This window comes from Aspergillus versicolor (genome assembly GCF_001890125.1).
Source record: "Aspergillus versicolor CBS 583.65 unplaced genomic scaffold ASPVEscaffold_8, whole genome shotgun sequence".
NCBI classification, from domain to species: Eukaryota; Fungi; Ascomycota; class Eurotiomycetes; order Eurotiales; family Aspergillaceae; genus Aspergillus; species Aspergillus versicolor.
This window is the reverse complement of record NW_024467531.1, coordinates 1,585,959-1,609,360: the sequence shown is the minus strand read 5'-3', so window position 1 is coordinate 1,609,360 and position 23,402 is coordinate 1,585,959. Positions and strand designations below refer to the sequence as shown.

General features: G+C 52.1%; 11 protein-coding genes across 11 annotated transcripts; 9 read left to right on the top strand and 2 right to left on the bottom strand.

Moving 5' to 3' along the window:
- The first annotated feature begins 420 nt into the window (after positions 1–420).
- Positions 421–2,647, top strand: ASPVEDRAFT_44764 (DUF3176 domain-containing protein). Its single transcript, XM_040813130.1, has one exon. The coding sequence runs from the start codon at positions 506–508 to the stop codon at positions 2,510–2,512; it is 2,007 nt and encodes a 668-aa protein (XP_040671006.1). The 5' UTR covers positions 421–505; the 3' UTR covers positions 2,513–2,647.
- A 541-nt stretch (positions 2,648–3,188) lies between these two features.
- Positions 3,189–5,845, top strand: ASPVEDRAFT_44763 (uncharacterized protein). Its single transcript, XM_040813129.1, has 3 exons — positions 3,189–3,332; positions 3,379–4,523; positions 4,571–5,845. The coding sequence occupies exons 1-3, from the start codon at positions 3,202–3,204 to the stop codon at positions 5,773–5,775; spliced, it is 2,481 nt and encodes an 826-aa protein (XP_040671005.1). The 5' UTR covers positions 3,189–3,201; the 3' UTR covers positions 5,776–5,845.
- Positions 5,804–6,871, bottom strand: ASPVEDRAFT_198236 (oxygenase MpaB family protein; the record flags this gene model as incomplete). The annotated part of the gene is made up of 1 exon (XM_040809251.1): positions 5,804–6,871. The coding sequence occupies exon 1, from the start codon at positions 6,716–6,718 to the stop codon at positions 5,804–5,806; it is 915 nt and encodes a 304-aa protein (XP_040671004.1). The 5' UTR covers positions 6,719–6,871.
- Positions 6,872–7,274: 403 nt separating this feature from the next.
- On the top strand, positions 7,275–7,841 carry ASPVEDRAFT_31636 (uncharacterized protein; the record flags this gene model as incomplete). Its single annotated transcript, XM_040810512.1, has 1 exon — positions 7,275–7,841. The coding sequence occupies one exon, from the start codon at positions 7,275–7,277 to the stop codon at positions 7,839–7,841; it is 567 nt and encodes a 188-aa protein (XP_040671003.1).
- Positions 7,842–8,410: 569 nt separating this feature from the next.
- Positions 8,411–10,500, top strand: ASPVEDRAFT_837287 (GMC family oxidoreductase). Its single transcript, XM_040817436.1, has 5 exons — positions 8,411–8,633; positions 8,680–8,710; positions 8,754–9,015; positions 9,065–9,191; positions 9,237–10,500. Exons 1-5 carry the CDS (start codon positions 8,444–8,446, stop codon positions 10,484–10,486), a joined length of 1,860 nt encoding a protein of 619 aa, XP_040671002.1. The 5' UTR covers positions 8,411–8,443; the 3' UTR covers positions 10,487–10,500.
- Positions 10,501–10,513: 13 nt separating this feature from the next.
- ASPVEDRAFT_31634 (aromatic alcohol reductase) lies at positions 10,514–11,446 on the bottom strand (the record flags this gene model as incomplete). Its single annotated transcript, XM_040810511.1, has 1 exon — positions 10,514–11,446. The coding sequence occupies one exon, from the start codon at positions 11,444–11,446 to the stop codon at positions 10,514–10,516; it is 933 nt and encodes a 310-aa protein (XP_040671001.1).
- Positions 11,447–11,965: 519 nt separating this feature from the next.
- Positions 11,966–13,195, top strand: ASPVEDRAFT_44761 (alpha/beta fold hydrolase). The gene has a single exon (XM_040813128.1). It carries the CDS (start codon positions 12,213–12,215, stop codon positions 13,077–13,079), a length of 867 nt encoding a protein of 288 aa, XP_040671000.1. The 5' UTR covers positions 11,966–12,212; the 3' UTR covers positions 13,080–13,195.
- Positions 13,196–14,058: 863 nt separating this feature from the next.
- ASPVEDRAFT_44759 (non-ribosomal peptide synthetase) lies at positions 14,059–18,529 on the top strand. Its single transcript, XM_040813127.1, has one exon. The coding sequence runs from the start codon at positions 14,536–14,538 to the stop codon at positions 18,349–18,351; it is 3,816 nt and encodes a 1,271-aa protein (XP_040670999.1). The 5' UTR covers positions 14,059–14,535; the 3' UTR covers positions 18,352–18,529.
- A 924-nt stretch (positions 18,530–19,453) lies between these two features.
- On the top strand, positions 19,454–20,506 carry ASPVEDRAFT_31631 (uncharacterized protein; the record flags this gene model as incomplete). Its single annotated transcript, XM_040810510.1, has 1 exon — positions 19,454–20,506. The coding sequence occupies one exon, from the start codon at positions 19,454–19,456 to the stop codon at positions 20,504–20,506; it is 1,053 nt and encodes a 350-aa protein (XP_040670998.1).
- A 587-nt stretch (positions 20,507–21,093) lies between these two features.
- On the top strand, positions 21,094–22,072 carry ASPVEDRAFT_31630 (uncharacterized protein; the record flags this gene model as incomplete). Its single annotated transcript, XM_040810509.1, has 2 exons — positions 21,094–21,616; positions 21,678–22,072. 2 exons carry the CDS (start codon positions 21,094–21,096, stop codon positions 22,070–22,072), a joined length of 918 nt encoding a protein of 305 aa, XP_040670997.1.
- Positions 22,073–22,351: 279 nt separating this feature from the next.
- ASPVEDRAFT_893571 (uncharacterized protein) lies at positions 22,352–23,322 on the top strand. The gene is made up of 2 exons (XM_040818590.1): positions 22,352–22,859; positions 22,925–23,322. Exons 1-2 carry the CDS (start codon positions 22,382–22,384, stop codon positions 23,260–23,262), a joined length of 816 nt encoding a protein of 271 aa, XP_040670996.1. The 5' UTR covers positions 22,352–22,381; the 3' UTR covers positions 23,263–23,322.
- Positions 23,323–23,402: the final 80 nt, after the last annotated feature.

Below are 23,402 nucleotides of genomic sequence, written 5' to 3'. Positions count from 1 at the left end.
TATAAGATTCCACAATAATAGTCTACTCTTACTGGATATTGGCATCCTGTCTTTGGTACTCATAGTGTGTACTTCAAGAGATATAAGATATATGAATTAGACTTATAACAAGCCTGGCAGGCAGGATGGTTATCCTAGATACCTGACTAGCAGATTGCCCAAAATGAACACTTTTGTTTAATTAATTTCCCGTGCACGTCGAGCATGGGCAATTAAAATTAATCACGTACTTACCTATGCCTGCATAATCAATGCATTAAGGTCTATTTTTACTCCGCACTGCCATTCTTCAACCACCACGGAGGTCAATGCACTGCCATCTGCAAGGCTGCCTCACCTGTCTCTCTGATAGGCCCTGAACATGCAGATTAGAGGGGACTTCAGCCTCGTCCTCTTGAGGGGCCAGAACCCGCCCGTGGCAGTCAGCTCTTTAACGGTCGGAGCGCTTCAGTTGCCCACTTTCGTGGTCTTCTTTCCGCTGAAACTGAGTAACCACTGTCTCAGCATGTCCCACGAACCCGGCAACGAAACAACCGCGAACCACCACTACCATGGTGTCGAGCAAGTGCCGTCTCGAGCTGTGAGCCGTATGGAAGAGGAGGAGGGGCTGGAATCTGACAGCGACAGCGACAACAATAGCCGCCAGTCTACTGATCCTTCAATCGGGCTCGCCGACTGGCTGCTTGCAACCCTTGATACCTGGCTCCACGAGGTTATTGCGACAGTATTCAGCCTGGCCTGCTTTGCTTCCATCGTCGGTGTTCTGGTAGCGTACGACCAGGAACCAACGCCGAGTCTGTCGTACGGACTGACACTCAACGCCATCATTTCTATCTTAGCCACGGCATCCAAGTCTTCCCTCGTATTCACCATTGGAGAATGTATCGGGCAGCTGAAATGGGTCTGGTTCCACAAAAGTCCGAGGCAGGTGGATGACATGCAGTTATTCGACAGCGCCAGCAGAGGCCCGCTTGGATCATTGACGGTTATATTCAAGCATAGGGGACAGTCTCTCGTGTCTCTTGGTGCAATCGTGATAATACTGGCACTCGCCTTTGAGCCGTTTCTCCAGCAGATCGTGACTTATCCAATCCGAATCACCGCTGATGCGTCCACCCCCATCGTCGCTACAGCTAAACAAGTCCCTTATATTCTTCCAACTCAGTTAGACTCGCCTGCTTCCATTGTCTATAAAGCACAATGGTCTGATCGTGAGGGCGATATCGAACCCCCAGCTTGCCCCACGGGGAACTGCACTTGGTCACCCTTTGAATCCATTGGGTTGTGCCACAAGTGCGAAGACATCACTGCATTGACGACAGTCCAATGTAAACCGGTTTTTCTAAACACAAGCAGGCAGTATTTGGGCGAGGAACAGTCATGCTTTGTTAGTCCACCAAAAGGATACGGCTACGATATTACCGTCACCTATTCATCCACCACCAGCGACGGCATAGCGATATTTGACAAACGTGACGGGAATGACCTGTGGTTTGAGGTTATATCCCCTCACCACGCAGTGTGGTCGCCGTTCAGCCTCGACGGCCCCGGCCCTGGTCTTACATTCAACAACTATACATATGCCGGTATCGCGAACCCTCAGCTGGTCATGGCGCATGCGGAATTCAGTCTCCCAGCGAACTACTCGCTGCGCTCGACTGCCAGGTTAGATATAGGGCCGGACTTGAAGGTCACAAAGGCCACGCAGTGCGCCCTGACAGTGTGCCTGCAAGAGTACGAGATCTCCGTTTCGAACGGCGCTGTTTCATCCAACACCACTTCAGCTGACTTCGGCGAGATCCTATACGTTGACGTCACTAATGGAAGCGTATACGCCGAGTTCCCCGAGGAAAAGGCCAAAGATAGTGATTCAGGTCGCCTGGGCAGCATGGGCCTTACCAGATTCTGGAAACCGGCAAATAGACCCGGAACCGATATCACACTCAGCAACACATCGTCGATTTGGCTAAATGCGTCCGAGTTTGCTTTTGAACCGCCAGCACTTACGGCCTTATCAACCTATATTGGGGGCGACTCCGCGTCTCGTTTGCTGATAACGCAGAATTCTTCACAACAAGACCTCGGGTATGAGGAAACAGACCCAGCTATTCTCAAAACCATCGAAAACGGACTCGAGCACACGATGGGGAAAATCGCTAGCTCCTTGACACGGTCTGCAATGAAGCACAGCAACACCCAAGTCAACGGCACCATATCCTCGGCGAAAGTCTACGTGTCCGTGAACTGGGCCTGGATTATCCTCCCCGCGGCCCTGCAGGCACTGGGCGTGGCTTTTCTGGTGTTGACCATTTTCACGAATAGACGGCGACGACTGCAATTGTGGAAGACGTCGCTCCTGGCTGTGCTTTTCCACGGTCTGGATGGCTGGAGGAGTGTGGATGACAGGCACGCAACTGTCAGTCAGATGGAGTGGGATGCGCAGGGGTTGGAGGTAGAATTGAAGGCTGCAGGGGAGGGGAAGGACCTTATGCTGAGAGGTGTTGAATCCTAGCATATGCAGTATGATAACGCAGTGTTGTAGTCTGTATTATAGTTAGGGCTCAATATAGTAGTCTTGCTAGTGTCAGCTTTGACGGCAATATATGTTAATTCCATTAATTGCACCGCATCCGAGACTCAGTGCGACGTTTTCAACATAAAGATGTTCCTTCAACTGGCGCTCCATGGTAGGGCCGTATGGACGATACTCGATCGTGTAAGATGGAATCACGTGGATTGCTTCAGCCAATGATAACGTGGGACAGGAGGGGACCGGGTCTGAATCTGGGAAGGTGCGATCGACTGTAAGGTCATTCTCCGTAATGTTACACCTCGGCATGGCCACATCTACATTCAATTAGGGCACAGCCAAAACACCTCGAGACAATGAGATAGCTTAATAACGGACTTTTCTGCGGATTGGTTGAGGCTGAATACGAGAGCATGCAGACACATAACAGAATCACCCGTCGCCGACTCGGCTCGTGCTCCCACAAGCAAGTGCGATTCATTTCACTCAGGCGCAAATTGGCCTCGTATTCGCAGCCCAAACACCAATAGGACAAGGTACTAGAGTGCATTTGGCAAAGCTCTGGCGTTGAAAACTCTTGGACTGTGCGGAACGGTCCAGGGTCTCGCTCACTCAAGAGCGCGCGCTCTGCTGATTGTTTTCCATTTTCAGCGTTGTCCTCTTTCCGCGAGATGGAGTTGACCGTGGCGGAGGTCTCTGGCCTCATTGCCGCTGGGGTTTTTATTCTCCAGATCTTGATTCCTCTTGCTATTCCCTGGGCTCTTATTGCGTTTCTGACGAATGAGCATTCTATTCTTACATGGTACGTAGGGCTGTTTTTCTGAGTTGCTCGCCTAACAGTAGTCTAGGACTGTCCTCAGCCGGACACTGCATTCATCGCTCTGGCCGGGTATTCTCAACTCGAGCAGCGCAGAGACAGCGGGCGTCCCATGGCGGATTTATTTGACATCTTGGGGCCAGACTATTCTACTGTTTGTGCTATCCGTCGCTGCCATCTGCTCGCCGCTGGGGCTTTACTCGTCTATTGAGCCCGCCGACTCATTCACGGAGAAACCGTTCCATTATATTCCCGATAAATCTGCGTTTGGATATGGAACGCCCTCGCGCAGTTCAGGGCCGTTTACGCGTTTTTGTGGGCTTGAAGTTCCGTGCCCGGGGACGACGCTCAATCAGACATGCCAGACGAAGGGACTGACGGAGGTTTGCAATAATACTGTATACGAGAGCCGGATTCCGCAGGAATTAATGACCATCTATAATGACGGCGTTGCTTCCATGAGTCCCACTATTTCCAGTATATTTGATATCCAGTATCGGATGTACAGGAACTCGACGGACCCGTACAGCGTTCTGTCGTGGTACACGAAGCCAGACTACAGGACCATGTCGACAATCCTCCTCGAAGATAAGATAAAGCTGGTAGAAGGTCTAATTACTGATCTCCAGAAGGGGGGTATTGGATTTCGCAACCACACCGCGCCAAACGCGACGCTGAAGTATGGGGCTACCTGGACCGAGGACATCTTATTTATCGAGCCCGAGACAGAGTGTGTTTCGCTGAACCTGAGCATAAACGCCCTCACGCCGCCGTGGAACTTCAACGAACGATATCTGCGGAATGTATCTCTCGTTGATGAGGGGGGGTTCTCTGCCCTGCCCCGGACAGGACCTGAGATGTCTCGGACGGGAACTGTCAATGGACAGAGTGGATTTGACCTGAGAGAACGTGCATCCAGGGCTGCATGGGTGAACAACTACTACACCATGTTATACTTGAACCTGACGGATCGTGACTCGGACTCTCTTACCCGCGTTGACTCAAGCAAGGGCCAGATATTCGAGCTCGCGGATGATGCTAAGAGCAATAACTTCACCATCGCCTTCTCTGCCATCCAGACCAACATCAACTTCGGGTCGTATCTCAACCTGACTACCAACCATAGCCAAAGTTCCAACCCGTATAATGTTACTGCTACGGATTTCGACACCGCCTGTAAGCCTCTCCTACATTCCTATCACTATTTATGCTGACCCCCAAAGCCGCGGCCTGTGGTGGCACAACCAGCCAGAGTCCATCTAATATCAACAGCTCCCTAATCGCCTGCGGCCTTGTTGTGGGAGCTGCGACGCGGATTGATGGAGGCGACGACCTGATCCTAGACCCAGACACAAGATGGAAGATCCCACTATATTCCTGCGCAACAGCCATGAAAGCAACTTTAAAAACCGTCGAGTTCCAATACAACGGCACCGGGCTCGACGCACTCAAAGTACGATCCCTAAAGCTAAAAACGTATGAGGATGGAAATGAACCCGTCTGGGGCGTGGAAAATATACCACGGCGGAGCATCGACACCGCGCCTCCTATGTGGGGGATCATCGGTCCTAATGCCACTGTTTCTCAGTCTACTCTCGATGAATATAACATCTCATCAATCAAGGCGGAAAGTCTTTATCTGCCTGGGTACATGGACCAGAATTACCCCCTGCTCCGCGGTCTCAATTCCGTACCTGTAGGGACTGGGCAGAACCTCCCTGGAGTTGAATTCTATAATCAGGCGCTGATGACAGCATACACTATAAATGTCGCAGGATTTAACCCGGAGGCAGACTACTCCGGCGCTCGCAGTCTCGCGCTGTATGCCAAGTGGCAACGACTGTTGCAGTCCGCAGATGGAGCTGCGTCCATTATCAATCTTGTCTGGACAGACATTGCGACCAATGCAGTTGTTGGAACTAAGGGATGGGGGTTGAATGCTGCTGCATCGAGAATCTCCTCGTCGATATCTGACAGTAGCCCGGTGTCGTCGAATACAAATGTACCTGTTACTGTGTATGGCAGCCATATCCGCTACGAAATCCCCTATGCAGTCCCGGCCTTTGTCACGCTAGCTGGTACTACAGCTCTCCTATGTCTGCTTATCGCATTGTTGATTATGAGACGGACTAGGCTGAAGCGGCTACGTATTTTTCTTGAGTTGACAACTATTGGAAGGGTTCTCTCTCCGTTTATCCAGCCGGACGATGCGACATCTGAAACCAGCTCTTTGAAAGGCTGGGTTAAGAGTGTTGGCCAGCAGAAGGTCATGATCACGCCTGACTCTATCTCAATAGATTCTGTGCCTCTTGGTCAGAGACCTGGATCCGAAGCGGAAGATGAAGCAGAACATTCGGAGGAAGAGGCTGCAGAACACTCAGAGGAAGAGGAAGCAACCAGGCCTCTCGCCTCCGCGAACACATCATAGTTTTATATATCCATTAAGTCATTAAAGATTAAATACCAGCCCAATGCCCTGTCTCATGAATCCTTTGTACAGCCTTCTTCAAGTCCTCCATATACTCCACGTGTCTTCTCCCCCTCCACGCCTGCGGCAGCATAGGATACACAGCCCTCACCCACGCCACAAACGCAACATACGTAGCCTGATTCAACAACGTCGGCTGCAGATTATACTCCCTGGCCAACCTCTCCGGCAACCAATTCACTGTAAGCACCCTGGCAACAGGCAACGTCAACGCCATCTCTCTCGGCAGATTCCTCGGATACATGAGATCCTTGGCCAAACTCCTGGCCATATCCGTAACCTGCAGCGTGGCAATATTATAATCCCAGTACTCCCAAAACTCCTCCAGCGAATCAAACCACATCTCGGGGGGCATTCTCAACGACGTCCCAAATACCGCACTCTCCCTAAGCATATTCTCCATCTCTGCCTTCTCCATCTTCCCAAAGAACGTCTCGCGCACTAGCACAATCGAAATAAACAACGTCGCCGCCGTCCATTTATGCAGCTCGGGATCGTCAGCGCTATAATCGTCCCCCTTCACGCGCGAATGGTAGCGATGGATCACGCCGAATATGGCCCTCTTCTCCTCTTCATTTCCACAAACCGCGACATTCAGGAACCGCGCCGTGTTTCGGAGACGCTGCGGGATGCGGTCGGCAAATGACGAGTGCTTGAAGCTACCCTTTGCAAGAGCTGGGTGTGCGAACTGGCATAGGATGGCGACTTGGCCGCCTAGGAGGTAGATGTCGTTTTCGACGATGGAGTTGAGGGCTCGGGGCGGGGTTATGGTTTCGTAGATGGGGATTTCCTTTTCTTTCCCTTTTATTCCGCTTTCCCGTGACGCGGATGAGGAGGGGACTCGTTGAGTTAGTGTGGTCGTTGTTGTTGCCGTTTCTGACATTTTGGGTAGGGTTTGCTCGTTTGTATGTTGTATGACCGTTGGAGGGGTGCAGTACTTCCCAGACGCTTTATATTGTCATTCTTTCTTTGCAGAAGCGGGAACGACGGACCGAGGGAGTCTGTGGAGAGGGTTTGGCACTCTGTATGTATTTTTAGTGGCGGTGGTTCGTGGGGAGGAGGCTGAGGAGCGACTCAGAGGATCTGATTCAGGCACATGTGAGCGCTCCCCGCAGATTGGCGCTGCCAGCAGTGGATGAATCACATGCAAATAGCTGTAAGAGGTTCAGACTTGGGCGACAGAAAGCTTGGTCTATACTGGGTCTCATACTACAAAGCAGGGGACTGGTGGTACACATGAAACAGCTCACCTGGTTGACAAAGAGGATGAGATTTCATTGATTACATTCAGGGTAGACACTCTTTATTATTATCTCCTTGTTCACTCCTTGTCGACCCTTTGTTATGGCGTCTTTGTCATGTAGACTATAATATTGCAGTAGATTCCTCTCAAAAGCAGGTAAGACTATCAAATTATCGAAGCAAGACAAACCAGCAAAATGCTCTGCACCTCATATGAAACAATGTGCCCCCGTTGCAAGCACCATTTCAAGGCCCTCCGGAAAACCGCGGCGAGCGCAGCGGATCTCGAATACACGCCCAACACCTTTCCGGTCGTATTCACCTGCACCCAGAAAATCCCAGTCCCAGTTCGCAGAGGAACGCTGATGCAAGCAGTGTACGAGCAGCGCAGAAGGACAGTGACAGAACTAAAAGAGAGACTAGCCAACCACTTCCACCGGCCAGTCAATGTATACGACGACTTTGACGAAGGTGAGTTCCGGTTTTGCGAGAAAACCACTGTGACGTATAAAATACTCGTGGACTTCCCCGGTGTCATCGCAAACCCTAATGGGTGGGCATCCTGGATTTCACAGTCTATGTACAGCATCAAGTTCTATGAACTCGTTGTCCGGTCAGATGGGGGTAAGAATGCTTGTCCTAAGGCGATTGTTAAACCGGAGGAATATCAGTGGGATGGCTGTGTCCCCGAGAATAAGGGACATCTATGTTGGACTCGTCTGGAGTTCTTCTTGGGGAGGCAAGGCCTGGTGCCTTTTATTTAGTTATACAGCCTATGTTCAATAGAAAATCAAGTATGCTAAAATACTTCCCATTTTAGACTGATATCTGTAAACTTCACAGTAACCTTTTACCATAGAGCGCTCAATTCATGCAGAAAGTCCGCCAGCACGGGCTGTTCTAAATATCCCTGCAGAACAATTATATTGTCCTCCTAAGTGTCTTAATTTTCCCGTCTTTCTAAATGAAGCCAAGCCATAGCCAAACATTCCCGTGGCCAGATTTCATTGCTCAGTGTGATGAGGAAAGATCGTCGCGAATTGCGATAGAATACAAGCAGCCAAGGCGCCTCGTTAGGTAATTGGACTCGGGGCATGTTCTGTTTCGATCTGACGCGGACAAGGGTGTTTACAGCGTCTTTTCTGATTCGCGAGATTAGATGAATGGCAGATGACACCGGCAGACACCGACAGCCCTAAATCACGACTGAAACCACTAAGGGTTGCCGCTACCCATTCCGGGTATGCCGGACCTACATTTGATTAAGGGACTTTGGGTCTTTAAAATGGGCCTCCCCGATCTCCGTCCCTGATCGTCATTCTCCAGTCTTATCCGTGGAGACTGACCTGGAAGGTCGTGGTTTATCATGAAGTCGACTTTGCTGCCCGCGTTTGTCGCGCTCGCCTTCAGCTGCTCTGGGAGTGCAGCAGGTATCCCTTCGTTTGGAACGATCATTGCACGAGAGGCAGACTTACTTCCTGAGTATGATTATGTTGTTGTTGGCGGTGGTGTCGGCGGCCTGGTTGTCGCGAATCGTCTCTCTGAAGACCCTGATAGTATGCCTCCAATTGTCAAGTATAGCTGAGGACTAACAAAGAACAGCTACGGTATTGGTGATTGAGGCAGGCAAAATGTAACCCCTACTCTGACCTACCAGTTCGAAGCTGACCCTCCAGTGACAATTACTCCGCCGTCGTGCAATACCCCCGATATGCCTCGATAGCTCGAACCAACTACAGCTGGCCCATCACCTCGCTGCCTGTCCCTGCACTCAATAACCGCACTGCATCAGTTGCATTTGCCAGGGTTCTCGGTGGAGGAAGCGCCATCAATGGCATGGCTTTTGACCGCGGCTCTCCGGGCGATTATGACCTCTGGGCGGAACTTATTGAGGACGATGCTTGGAGCTGGGAAGGGCTTCTGCCGTACTTCAAGAAGGTATTTACCAGATCGGGGGTATACAAAAAACGGCTATTGACATAACCAGAGCGAGACTTTCACCCCTCCCACCGAAGCCCAGCAGGAACAACTAGGCATTACATTCGATTTGGAAGCCCATGGCACATCTGGCCCTGTCCAGTCGTCGTATCCCCCATGGATCTCTACCACTGGCAGTAAGTGATCCAACGACCAAATACGGTCCATACTTACCGCAGCAGAGGCCTTTATCGATGCCCTCCGCCAGCTACACATTCCTATCCAACTAGACGGAACCGCCAACGCAATCGGTGGATTCTGGAATCCCAACTCTCTGGATCCAGTAGCAAAAGAGCGCTCGTACGCAAGGACAACCTTCCATGAGATTGCCAAAAGCAGACCCAACTACCATGTCCTGCCTGAGACGCTCGTCACAAACCTCACCCCAGACCTGTCCAGCGTGGAGTATATCACCAGCTACAACCCAGCAGTAAAGATCGCTCCTCGGGCAAATAGCAGCAAAGTCCAAGCACGAAAGGAAATCATCATGGCCGCCGGTGCCCTCCACACGCCCAAGATCCTGCAACTATCGGGAATAGGATCCTCCTCCATCCTCAAGCCCCTAGGCATCGAGCAAGTTCTCGACGTCCCAGGTGTTGGAGAGAATTTCCAAGACCATCCAGTCCTCTACGGCGCAATGAAACTCACGAACCTTGACGATCCAGCCCAGGATCCATCATACCTGAGCACCAACGCCACCTACGACGCCGCGATGGGTCAGCTCTACGAGCAAAACCGGACAGGTCCTTGGACATTCTCAACTTCCAACGTCTTTGCCTTCCTAACAGCACAACATCTGAATGTGTCAACAACAGCCATTGCTCATGCTGCCTCTGAACCAGCCGAGAAGTACCTCCGGAGCGGATTAGACAGCACAATCATCCACGGCTATGAGAAGATCAAATCCGCAGTCCTCAGGTCTACAGCCGAGGGCAAAATAGCCCTAACTGAAAACTTATTCGGCAGCGTCGCGAGTCTCCAGAAGCCACTCAGCCGTGGCTCGGTCCATGCTGCATCGACGGACCCTTACAAGATGCCCCTCGTTGACTACCGGTCCTTCACGAACCCGCTAGATTTGCAAATCCTGATCCAGTCCCTCCGCTTCAACGCCGATGTGATTTCCCAAACTCGCGCCTACAAGGCAATTGGGGCTGTTGTCCAGACTCCCGAGCCGGGATTGTCTGACAAGGAACTCGCGGAGCTGGTTCGGACAGCCGGGTCGCCGAGCTTTTCGCACCCGAGTGGTTCGTGCGCGATGCTCAAGCTGGAGGATGGTGGATGTGTCGATAATGAGCTCAGATTGTACGGATCCGAAGGGCGAGTGCGTGTTGTTGATGCATCTGTCTTCCCTGTCGTGCCGTCGACGCATACACAGAGCACGGTGTATGCTGTTGCTGAAAAGGCTGCGGATCTCATCAGGGGTGCGAAGTAGTCCATTATATCTACTTCTATATATAAATCAAGACAGGTTTTCTCTCGCCCATTCCTCTGCCGACTGGAGCCGGATCCCATGCTTGTAGTTCCAGGTCTCCTCCGCGTCCCATGCAACGCCTTTTCCCTCCCCAAATACAATCTCATACTTATACAGAGAATTCCCAGGATCACTGGCCAAGTCCTCTCTTGCCGCTTCAACAGTCCTGACCCTCCTTTCAACCTTCCTCCCCGTAACACCGTCCACAATCTCCGCCAGCCGTCCATAACTCAATGTATCCCCTGTAACAAAGACAGGCTTATCCTCAAACACATCCCCATAATCGCCAAGAATAATCTCCGCCGTAACCCTCCCAATATCACCCGGCGCCGTAACAGTAACCCGATTCCCCAACCCCCCAAGCGCAGTCACAACCCCTTTCTCCAAATCCACAACCCCGAAACTCGGCTCGAACAGGAAACTCGTAAACATCCCCGTCGAGATAATCGTCCACCGCGTAGACTTCTGGCTCCTTAGTACGTCTCGCACATCGAGTTGCTCATCGAACAGATCCTGTCCGGATCCACGACCGATCGTGTCGTAGTCGACACCGAATTGCCAGGGGATGTATCTTGCGACTTTGGCGTCGAGAACGGCTCGAGCGAGTTTAAGCTGTGTTCCTGATCCCGCGGCGAAACCGGTACAGCTGACGACCGTGTCGAATTGTTTGAAAATAGACGACAGGGTTTGGGGTGAGTCGAGGGCGATGTCGCCCGGTATGAAGGAGACGTTGTTATCGCGAAGGACCTGAAGTTCCTTATCTTTTTGGGGACTTGGGGAGGTAATTGTCGATTGACGGAGGAGGACAGATATAGATATATTGCTGTTGTTGGTGGCATGGGGGTGTTTGGCGAGTGCAAGGAGAACAGCCGTGCCCAGCTCGCCAGCGCCGAGGACGAGGATTTTATTGGTTGGAGCCATGAATATTGCTCGCTTGGGTTTATTATCGCTCAGTCGTGGAAAATTTCTTGTATTGGGCTTGATTATTTATGTATGTTGTGTTGTCGGCTTACCGTATGCTGATGGTGGTTGCTAAGCAGATCTGCACTCGGCGACTTTAACGCCATCGGATGAACCGGAGGCAGCTCACTTTGGCTCGAAATATAGAATTCCTGAAGAATAGATAATATTTAATTGGTGTATTTCTCTGATTCTTGAATTTAAAGAATCAATTTTTTTTTTTTTTTTCGCTACGTGCGTACCCATTCTTGCTGTATTATAAATGCAGTAGGATGAAAATATATATTGACCAACATGCCAAGACCGGTATACAATCATCAGAACAAACACACAATAGAAATAGACGTATTTTAATGTCAAGTTTCTATCCAAATCCCGTACAAGAGCAATCACCGAGACTGCAGCTTATCCCACCGGCAAGGCTGATGAATACGAATGATGACGCCACGCCATAGAAGGCGCGGAGTTTGCGGGGTTTGTCTCGCAGTCAAACAACTCTAGGCCAGCTATAGAATCAAACTCCAACCATGGGAACGGCGTATGCATTCGCTGCAAACAGCCAGGATGGTCATTGCAGACTGACGACGATGTTTGCAAGGTCAGAGTATATATAGGTGCGGTGGGTCCGACAGCTTGTTACAATCAACACCATTGTTCAGTATACTAGCATCTTTACGATACTTACTGGCGCATACTTACCTGGCTACGATTCCACTACAAGGCAAACATGTCGCGTGTTCAGCTACTCAGCCAAGACCTCCCCTCCAAAGCCAAGGTCTTCTACAGACAGGCCGGCCCCGAATCCGCCCCAGTGATACTGCTCCTCCACGGCTTCCCGTCCTCCTCCCACCAATACCGCAACCTGATCCCCATCCTGGCGAAGAAGTACCGCATTCTCGCCCCAGATCTGCCTGGATTCGGATTCACCACTGTCCCAGAGGGCTTCAAGTATACGTTCGACAATCTCGCCGCGGTGGTGTCGGAGTTCCTGGATAAGCTCTCGATCACGCGCTTCTCCGTCTACATCTTCGACTACGGCGCTCCCACCGGCCTCCGACTCGCTCTGCAACGGTCAGACGCTGTGCAAGCCATCATCTCCCAGAATGGCAACGCGTACGACGAAGGGCTAGGAGCCTTCTGGGACCCGATCCGCGAGTTCTGGAAGAGCAACAATGATCCCAAAATCCGAGCAAAGCTCGTACCAGCCCTGCTCAGTTTCGAAGCAACCAAGTGGCAGTATGACGAGGGGACACAGAGTGGCAGGACGGTCGCGCCGGAGTCATATCACCTTGACTATGCGCTGCTGCAGCGTCCTGGTAACGCGGATATCCAGATCGATCTGTTTTGGGACTATCAGAACAACCTGCCGCTATATCCCAAGTTCCAGGAATACTTCCGGCAGTCTAACGTGCCGGTCCTTGCGGTCTGGGGCAAAAACGACCAAATTTTTGTCCCCCCTGGTGCTGAAGCGTTCAAACGAGACTTGCCCAAGGCGGAGGTGCATCTTTTGGACGCAGGACATTTCGCAGTTGAAACCGAGACCGAGGAGATCGGGGGCCTCATTTTGGACTTTCTGGCCCGCAATGGAATCTAATCCACGAGATGAATAGTTGTTGGAATCGGTCGGGACGTAATCAGCTGCACGGGAAAACTGTATGTAATAGCAATTGACAAGAATGCCAATGAATCAGTTTAACGAGTCGTACAAAAACCTCACCGTAAGAGCTGGGAAGAACGCCGAGAGCGTAGGTCGCGGGGTAACCTCTCCAAATCACGGATAGAAACTCGTCAACGAAAACACATGGTCGTTCGAACGGGGCAATAACGAATCGGCCATCGTGATGCTGCGGATCTTGTCAGCGACATCGCAGTGCAAGCGAACACCTGACGCGCGATTTCCGAGGTGGTTGCCCTGACTTTTATCATGAGTGGTGGGAAGACATCCCACTCGCTGACGTGGATGGAAATGTGGCGACAAGGATTAAACGGGCCAAATTGAAGCTATTCGCACAGGACCAGGACGGTCAGATTAATGCCTGGGGCAGGAATTCAAGGCCTGGGCCGGTCACCTGACCGGGGAGCGTCGGGAGATAGCCAATGAAGCGTGAGGCTCGGGTGCAGACCCACCCGACGCAGCCCAATCCGGATCTGTTGGGACCAATCGCGGGCGACTTCTTCCAGATTAGGCGGGATCGACCCCACCATTCCGTTCGGTGCGGATTCTAGAATGACAGGGACGCAGCGAGTCCCTGAAAAATGCTGGAGATGCTGGAAGCTCTCGGGAAGAGTCGGAAAAGCTGGGGCGAAGTTAAGGTATATTTTAAGATTGGAGATAGTGGTGGAATGATGACCGGGTAGGGTTCATGAACCCTGAACAGCTGCAGCTGTTGGAATGTGTGATGGCGACATTTTCTGGGGTCAACTCGCCATGCGAAAAGTTAGACGAGCGCACTGTGGGATCGAGGAAGCAAAAACGGTGTAGTGGACGAAGACGTGTGGTGGGGGTGGACCGCGATCTCCATATATCCTCGACTGTCTGTGCAGCACAGCCAATCTCAAGAATTGCCGCCCGCCATGATCTCATCACTCGGGACAAAGAACCTTGGGAGGTCGCAATCCCGGAAGGGCAGCCGCAGGAATGGAACGAGCAGTTGGAGAGCTGTGTCCCTGGCTGCCCTGAGTGCGCTGAGAAAAGCCGGCGAGCACTAGGTTGGATGCAGTTAGAGGGTGAAACCAACAAAAAAAAAAGCATGTGAACCCCCACTGGTGATAACGCTGAAGCTATCTGCCTGCTGTCAACTCGTCGCTTGTCATTTTTGCCTCCTCTGCATCTCTTTGCCTCCTCCAATTCCCCTCTCCTCTCTTTGCTTTTCTCGCAACTCACTTTCTGCGACCACCGTCAGGCAGCCGGTGTCCTTGCCATCCACATTCCCCCTCCCCGCCCGCGTTGACCGTATAAGACAGCTGCCTGTCCTGCTTGTCGTGCGAGGCTTTCGTTGAACTTCACTTTTTTTTTTCTCAATCGGTCGCTGCACCGTTGCTAATCGAACATGGCGATCATTGACACCACCAAAGACCTCGCGGCCCTGTTCACGCAACAGGCCAAGGCGACTCCCGACGCCCTCGCCCTGGAGGACGACAAGTCCTCATACACATATGCTGAGCTAGACAAGGAAGTGGAGGATCTGTCGCAGCGCCTGCGTCGCTATGGCGTGAGCCGGGATAGCTTGGTTGGCGTGCTGCTCCCCCGCAGTGCACATTATGTCATTGCCTGTCTGGCCGCTTTGCGTGCCGGCGGAGCATTCCTCGTGCTGGAGCTGGCTTACCCTCCAGACCTGTTGGCAGACGTGCTCGAAGACGCGACTCCCGCAGTGGTAGTCACTCACAGGGCAGAGACCGGCAAAATCAAGGGCAATGTGCCTGTCATCACGCTCGATGAGTCCGCCGCCGACGCCAATGGCCACACCACCGAGCCGGCACCGCTGCCGGCCAGCGACGACCTGGATAGACTGGCCTTTGTTTCGTATTCCTCTGGCACAACCGGAAAGCCCAAGGGCATTGCAAACCCACACCGGGCCCCCGTTCTCTCATATAATCTGCGTTTCGGCGTGCAGGACCTCCAGCCCGGTGATCGCGTGGCCTGCAACGTCTTTTTCATTTGGGAAATTATTCGTCCCCTGCTGCGTGGAGCTGCTGTCGTCGCTGTTCCTGACGACCACAGCTACGATCCCGCTGCGCTGGTGGACCTTCTTGCATCGAAGCGTATTAGCGAAACTCTCATGACCCCGACTCTCCTTGCTACCATTCTCTCCCGACACCCGCATATCGGCACGCGACTGCCCGAGCTGCGTACGCTGTGGCTCAACGGCGAGGTCGTAACCACTGATTTGGCCCGACGGGCAATCAAAGCGCTGCCCAACACCCGGCTTCTTAACTGCTACAGCGCCTGCGAGACACATGAAATTGCGTGCGGTGACATCCGCAACATGTTGGACGATGAAGCCCAGTACTGCCCGGTCGGCCCGCCGCTGGACCCGAAGCACGCCTACATTGTTAACGAGCAGGGCGACAAGGTGGAAGATGGAACCTGTGGCGAGCTCTGCGTCGGCGGACCCATGCTTGCCAGGGGATACATCAACCGACCAGAGACAACGGCCAAGACTTTCATTCCCAACACTTTCTCGGGGATCAAGGGCGATCTTATGTACCGCACCGGAGACCAGGCGCGCATGCTACCGTCAGGCCTTCTTGAAATCACCGGTCGCGTAGGTGCGATGATCAAATTGCGCGGGTACTCTGTCGTTCCCGGAAAAGTCGAGAACGATATCGTCAAGCACCTGGCTGTGCGGCAATGCGCCGTAATCCCTCACGGCGAGGGTGTGGAAAAGCAATTGGTGGCATACATTGTCGCCGACAAGGAGACTTCTGAAGGGCGCCCGGTTGTGGAAATCAACCCGTCGGGACACAGCCCAGGTGCTCGCAGGGCCCTTACACAGTTCCTCGCACACTACATGATCCCAGCCTTGTGGGTGCAAGTAGAGGAGCTACCAACCCACGAGGTCTCTGGAAAGGTCGACCTCAAGCGTCTCCCGCCGCCACCGACAGAGGTCGTTACTAACGGAAATGGGAAGAAGGAGGATCCCATTGGTATTGACGATATCGCGGCGGTTTGGGCGGTCGCATTGAAGGTTCCCAAGGCGCAACTGCAGCCAGACGATAACTTCTTCGACCTCGGTGGTCACTCGCTTTCTATCGCCGACCTATCCTCCAGACTGTCTCGCAAGTTCGGATTCCGCGTTCCAATCGCGCGGCTAGCAGAAAATTCGACACTGGCTGGCCATGTGGAAACCGTCCGGGGTGTCCGAGACGGTCACGCAGCCGCCGTCCAGGCAGACCTGCCTGCGGTGTTGCGCGCCGATGCCACGCTCGACGAAAGTATTCGCGCGACAGATGCGAAGATCTGCTCGCTTACCGATGCAAAGACAGTACTGTTGACCGGTGTCACCGGTTTCCTTGGTGCCTTCCTCCTAAAGGATCTCGTTGAAAGCACGTCTGCGCACATCATCTGTCTTGTAAGATTTACTGAGCCAGAGGACGATGACCAGCCCGGTGGTGTTGCTCGAATTCGTCGCAACCTGCTTGACCTGGGAATCTGGCACGACTCGATCATGGAGCGTGTCCAGATTCTCCCGGGTAACCTTTCGCGATCGCGGTTTGGTCTCGCCCCTGATGCATTCGAAGAGCTTGCACAGAAGGTTGACGTTATTGTCCACTCCGCCGCCTCAGTCAACCTTGTCTATCCTTACGCCGCGCTGCGGGCAGCCAACGTAGGCGGTACTCGTGAGGTCCTTCGCCTGGCAGCCCAGGGCGGTGCAACCGTCCAGTACGTCTCAACCAACGGTGTTCTACCGCCATCTGGAGAGAAGGGCTGGCCCGAGGATGCAATGTTGGACGTGGATGATGTGCCAACCAAACTGTTGGATGGGTACGGACAGACCAAATGGGTCGCGGAGCAGCTCGTCCTTGAAGCCGGTCGTCGCGGTCTGCCGGTGAGAGTCCACCGTGCCGGTACGATCAGTGGTCACAGTCAATCGGGTGCCGCCAACGCCTGGGATCTGCTGTCCGCGCTGATCGTCGAGTCCGTCAAGCTCGGGAAGTATCCAGACGTGAAGGGCTGGCGGGCAGAAATGACGCCTGTTGACTTTGTTAGCAAGTCCATCATTCATCTCGGGAACCAGACCTCGGTCGACCAGACTGTTTTCCACCTGGGTGACCCAGACCCAGTGAACACGCAGTCGGTCTTTGAAAACCTGAAGCTGCTCGGATATGCGACCGACCCTCTTCCCTGGGACGAGTGGGTGGCGCTTTGGACCAGCAAGCGCGGCGATGTCAAGGGTGGTGACGGTGGCTTCACAGTCGATATTCTTCGCAGCGGTATGCCATCGATCGAGTTCCTGCGCGGCATCGTCGTACTGGACAACGCCGTCACCCGTCCTATTCGCCGTGAAGTTGAGCGACCAAAGGTCGACCAGTTCTTGCTGGAGACGTATACCCGGCACTGGTTCGCTAGAGGGTGGCTGAGGAAGCCCCCAACCCGCCAGAGACCGCTAAGCGGCATCTCTCGCGGTGCTTTGAGCGGCAAGGTGGCCGTTGTCACCGGTGCATCATCTGGAATTGGAGCTGCGGTCGCAACTGCTCTGGCCAGAGAAGGCGCCCATGTCGCGATCGGCGCTCGACGCCTAGATGCTCTGGAAGCACTCAAGGCCAAGATCTCCGGCTACGGCGGCAAGATCGCAATCTGCAAAACAGACGTTACAGACAAGAAGCAGGTGGAGGCCCTCGTGAAGACCGCAACTGACGAGCTCGGTCCGGTAGACACCCTCGTCGCTTGCGCTGGCGTCATGTACTTCACAATGATGGCTAACACCCAGATGGACGAGTGGGAGCGCACGGTCGACGTCAACTGCAAGGGCATTCTCAACTCTCTTGCATCTACAGTACCGGGCATGCTGTCGCGCGGGCGTGGTCATGTCGTCGCAATCTCTTCAGATGCCGGTCGCAAGGTATTCCCCGGTCTGGGAGTCTACTCGGCCAGCAAGTTCTTCGTCGAGGCGACGCTGCAAGCACTGCGTCTGGAGACGGCCGGTCAAGGCCTGCGCGTGACAGCCGTGCAGCCAGGAAACACAAACACCGATCTCTTGGGCATGTCGACCGACACAGAGGCCGTCAAGAAGTACGGCGAGGCATCGGGGGCACAGATCCTGTGCCCGGAGGACGTGGCTAACGCGATTGTCTACGCTCTCCGCCAGCCTGAGCATGTCGCGATGAACGAGATCCTGATTGAGCCGCGAGACGAGCCGATCTAGATGTAATTGCTGCACTGGGATTGTCATGAACTTTCGCATCACTTGTCGCATGGGTTCTTTTTTTGCTTGTTGCCTGTCGCTTTGGGATTTGCGTCGTCTTACGCAATTTAGACGTATATAAATAAGTGGACCATTATTTTAGTCGTGGTAATGAATCGAATATATGAATATCTGGATATTAGCTTTCTATAAACTGTATTGGCGTAGTAGCTTTGGGGAGACTTGAGTCGGAGAGACAGGGAGAGACAGGTAGTGAGAGGGAGGAGGTTGATTGCACAGGGCTGTCAGGCAAGAAGTGCGGTCGGGCGGGCCTCTTATATACGCGATATTCGGACCCCTGCTGCCATCAGCCTATCATCAGCGCCCTCCCCGCACATGGGGCCACTGCCCAGCGTCATAGGATGGGGACTCCACAGTCTGCACTTATCGGTATTCTGACAGCTGACTGTAACCTCTTGTACCTGAATATCTTTATTCTACTTCATCGAGACTGGACGGACAGGCGAAAGTGTATTCACTGCGGGTGACGCAAGCGTATATACTTTGGCGTTCCGCGGTACTGCTTCACCCCGGATATAGGTAACTCTCATCGATGGAAAGCATGTCACGGCAAGGTTAGTCGCTAGAGAAGATGCAAATGAAGATGCTGCGCTTCGTCCACGGTCATTAAAGCATAGAATGGGAGAGGGCACGGTTGAGGGAGAAGATGGTTAGAGCAGTTAATTCTGATGTCGATGATAGACCTGGTGAAGGTAGCCAGAATGAAAGAGTAACTGAGATTGTGCAGTGGTAGAAAGGGATGGTTCAGTACTGGCCACGGTCGCTGGAGTATTGAAGCGTGAGGTGGTCTGACCATGGACTGATGGCAGTATAAAGTTCTGCCTGTGGAAGCTTCCTGCTTGCCTGTTCTTCTCTTCTTCTCCCTCTTAATTTTGACTTACCTTTCATCTTCTCTCTTCCATAACACATCTTCTCAACCAAAAACTCTGTCTCCTTGACATCCCTTCAACCCCATGTCTTCTTCATTGTCTTCCAAAACAGTTGTTCTTTTAGTCTTAAGGCAACCTCCCTTCGAACCTCATCACATCGTTTAATCTCAAACATGGACAAGAAAATAACAACCGAAGAGTTCCACCGTACCATTCAAGACGCTGTACTGCAACGATCGACAACTTACAGTGAATCATATGCCATATCCATCCGTTGGCAGCTCGATGACACACTCGCCCACCAGGACGTGGGACACTTCCAGTCCTTATTAAACACACTTCGACTCGCCGCAGCCCGGGAGGTCATACTAAAAGCGGGCGATGTCACACCAGGGTGGACGGTACAGGGAGAGTTCATCAAGGCATTAAACGAAGCAAGGCAGACCAACGGTCGCGCCCTTGTTGTCGTCCATTACGCCGGACACGGGTCCCAGGGGCCTGGAGGTATCTTGCGATTTGTTGAGTGTCCGGGTGGCAGAAGGCTGAATGCAATGATGTACATGGTGGGACATGTCCTGCCTGGTGAAGGCTACTACCTCCAAGACGATGACAAGGTCGATGTTTTATTTATTTTCGATTGTTGTTATTCGTTTATCGCTCCTCGTGCTCCTCGACCCAGCCAGCGCATCGTGGAGGTGATCGCTGCCACCGACGAAACCCAGCCAGAAGCTTTCTCGCCCCAGCGCAACACCATAACAGGGAAATTGGCGGGAGAGATAAGGGACCGCGAACGTGCAGGCCATCGGTACATTGAGTTTGCTGAAGTCATTGCGACTTTGCAAGCACGACCAGATTCTTCCAGGTCGCCATCCCACGGTCTTAGAACCGGTGCAATGTCGATTTGCCTCCCTTTTTCTGGGCTTACCGGTACGCCTGGAGACTGCCGACGCATCCAGCCCGCATTGAGAGTGGTTTTCGGCGTTCATATAGCCGATAATATGACTCCGACTACCGTCAAAGATGTCGTCCAGTGGATTCGTACGCTACCCGCGAGTGCCAGCATTACCCTCGAAGGAGTATACCCGGCCGCGTCGACTTTGCTTGTGCTGTGTGGGCCATGGTCGATATGGTCTAAGCTGAGCGGGATCTTTGGATACTCGTTTATGGCGAAAGTAACGGGAGGGAACCAGATGGGACCATGGACGCCTTCTAACNCCCCCCAGTGAACCAAGTGCTGGCGTCCTTTTCAAGAAAGAGAATATACCACCACGACGTGCCCCGTACGCGGAAATCAAGGCTCCTAAGGTGGCTTTGCTGGTGTTTATTTGCCCCCCTCGACTTTGCTTGTCCTCCGCGCTCCATGGTCGTCTTCTACAGCTGAGCGGAATAGGTGAGAACGGATTCTAGGGTGTTCTGGTCGTTCTCCCCTATGATCCAAGCACAGGTTAGTCAGGCTGCGGTGATATCAAAATAGAATACCATTTTGAAATAGACGTCTAGCGCGACTTTCTAGTGACATTACAGATTCAATATGATCTGGTTCATGGCCATGAAAGAGAAGAAGTGGATGATCATGACAACGACGCAAACGCAGGGAAAACGTGAAATATCTGGCCATCACAGCCCTTTGCTGTATTTCTCCTATATTTTACCTTCTTGGTTATTCCAATCTTCTCTTCCTTCCTCGTCTTGATTCCTCTATTATTTTATGTCTAAATCCCCTCTTGATTACCCTTATATTTACTGTCTTCTGTGCTTTATTCCACCCAGTCCTCATCCTACTCCACCCAAGACATCAACACTCACCACCACGATGGAGGACAATCAGCATAATCTTGAAATAATCGGTGATGGAAACTGGAAAGTTTACTGCAAGCATGCCACATTTCAGGTCTCACAAGAAGCTATTTCAGCAGCCGGTGCACAAATACTTACTCCGCACATGAATCCTAGAGTGCGATACCGAGACACAAAGCATATTTTCTACCATGACGCAGATGCCACTCGAATCATTTTGAACATTATTCACCATAATTCAGAGAAAGTTCCCCTCGACCTGAGCGCTGAGGCGTTGCTCCATGTTGCAGTCGTCGCTTCCGATGCCCGATGCGTACCGATACTGGGCGGTTATGGTAGAGTTTGGCTCTACAGGGCTATAGGGAAAGCCACCGCAGTTTTCGACTTAGCGAGGCTTCTCCGTTGCGCAGACCTATTGATAATGAATGATCTCGTTGCCGTCTTCTCACAGAGGCTTGTTTGCCGAAACGCAGCGATGTTTAAGCACACCACGATACGCTCCAACGACTTAAATTCCTGGCTTGAGGATAGTCTGTTGGGTATGGATCCAGAAACAGCACGCTCTTACCCTATCTTGGTACTAATAAACCACTTCAATAGATAAACTAGAGCGCAACAGACAAATCATACTGAGGCGAACCGAAATCGCGATTTGGGACCTGTATGAGAACCTGTGCAAATGCCAACATGCCACAGCCCGGGAGTTTGCCCGCGGCTATTTCACGACACTGACAAGGGAAGGCATCCTACCCGGGACAGAGTCTTTCAAGAGTAAATGCTATGCAGAGATATGCGAGATCGCTGCTAGATTGCCGCCAAAGGTCTACTATCCGCCGGGAAAGTGTACTGCGCAGCGCAACTGTGACGTCTGCAATCGTGGACCAATTGAACAAGTTGCCTATCTAAGTCAAAAGTTAACACTATGTGTTTCTGACAACAGCCTCCAATTATGTCGGTGGTGTGCAAGAGATCTTCCCTGCACGGAGCATCCTTAGCTTTCATTATGGACGGACTTTGGGGCAGGGAATGGACGGTGGATTGAAGTTATGAAGGCGAATATTTGTTATGAAAGCCAGTATTTAAGCACTACTATACAAAACCAGGGTTTCTAGAATCATTGGCGTCTCCAGAAAAACGTATAATCCATAATGCAATACAGGCATTGATCACAAATTTTGAAATTTCTTCAGCCTTTGAACGCGCTCGGCTGTTTGTTTGTTTCCTCCGTTCACTCCTTAAGACCTTCTCCCCTCTCCACCTCAACACAACCGACAGTTTCATCCAACCTTCTTCATCTCGACAGAATGGCGCGTGAGGTAATAGACTCCGAAGGTGATTGCACCATCAAATGCGGCGACACTGAATTCCTCGTTTCGTCCAAGGCCGTCTCACTCGCTGCGCCCCAGCTCAGCGGTGACAGTATCCAGCGCCTCGCTTCGGAAAACCCACGGACGATTCAAATATTCCTTAATATTTCTCATCACCGCTCGAATGATAATCTATCAGAAGTAGATTCTGATGATATGTTGAGCCTCGCTGATCTAATCGAGAAGTATGAATGCCGCTCTGCCATGATGGCTCACGCCCAGCAATGGCTACTGAAGGACCTGGAGGCTTTATCCGTAGAGGATCTTTGGAAGATGCTTCGCTTTGCACATAGCATGAAGATCAAGGAAAGCGCCATAGAGATATGTCAGCAGCTGGTTGCCCACCATTCGGGAGCATTGCACTCGTGGGCATTCGCTATTGATAATCTCGGTTCTATGCCCCGGGAAATTCTCCGTAGGTGCATCTACTACTAGCATTCTTCCCTTGAAATTCTTTGCTAATAAGCATACTCGCCCCAGGTGACCTAGACGAACTTCAGCGGAGCCTGAAGTTAACGACCACGGAAGCTGTTCTTAGCGTCGCGGCCTTACTAGCGGAGTGCGAGTGCCAACACGCCCAGATTTTCATCGGATCGTATATCCAGTCCTTGGGCAAGCTCGGTATCTTGCCAGGGACTGTGTCCTTCCATTCAAAAACATATTCAGACGTACGCGACCAAGCAGCACAACTGCCTGTTGCTCGATATCCTGCTCACGCGAGTGGGTGCTGCAGTACATACGCTTGGCTAGAGCAAAGGGAGCACTTGTTGGGAAAATTGGAAGATTGCTTAAACAGGATTCTAGAGGAGCTTCTTTGAGGGCTTGGTTGATTATAAAAAAGGGGGTCCATCACAGGGTGCTAGATATGGAGATTTCGAATGTACCCGCCAGCACAAAGGCTTTTTAAGATAATTTAACATGTATTAAGAGTTTATATCGTTCAATAGTCTTACGCAAA

Coding starts and splice junctions, on each gene's coding strand:
- ASPVEDRAFT_44764 (XM_040813130.1), top strand. CDS start 506: ATGTCCCACGAACCCGGCAACGAAACAACCGCGAACCACCACTACCAT.
- ASPVEDRAFT_44763 (XM_040813129.1), top strand. CDS start 3,202: ATGGAGTTGACCGTGGCGGAGGTCTCTGGCCTCATTGCCGCTGGGGTT. Junction 3,333..3,378: donor GAGCATTCTATTCTTACATG/GTACGTAGGGCT, acceptor ACAGTAGTCTAG/GACTGTCCTCAGCCGGACAC. Junction 4,524..4,570: donor TACGGATTTCGACACCGCCT/GTAAGCCTCTCC, acceptor TGACCCCCAAAG/CCGCGGCCTGTGGTGGCACA.
- ASPVEDRAFT_837287 (XM_040817436.1), top strand. CDS start 8,444: ATGAAGTCGACTTTGCTGCCCGCGTTTGTCGCGCTCGCCTTCAGCTGC. Junction 8,711..8,753: donor GTGATTGAGGCAGGCAAAAT/GTAACCCCTACT, acceptor CTGACCCTCCAG/TGACAATTACTCCGCCGTCG. Junction 9,016..9,064: donor TTCTGCCGTACTTCAAGAAG/GTATTTACCAGA, acceptor TGACATAACCAG/AGCGAGACTTTCACCCCTCC.
- ASPVEDRAFT_44761 (XM_040813128.1), top strand. CDS start 12,213: ATGTCGCGTGTTCAGCTACTCAGCCAAGACCTCCCCTCCAAAGCCAAG.
- ASPVEDRAFT_44759 (XM_040813127.1), top strand. CDS start 14,536: ATGGCGATCATTGACACCACCAAAGACCTCGCGGCCCTGTTCACGCAA.
- ASPVEDRAFT_893571 (XM_040818590.1), top strand. CDS start 22,382: ATGGCGCGTGAGGTAATAGACTCCGAAGGTGATTGCACCATCAAATGC. Junction 22,860..22,924: donor TATGCCCCGGGAAATTCTCC/GTAGGTGCATCT, acceptor TACTCGCCCCAG/GTGACCTAGACGAACTTCAG.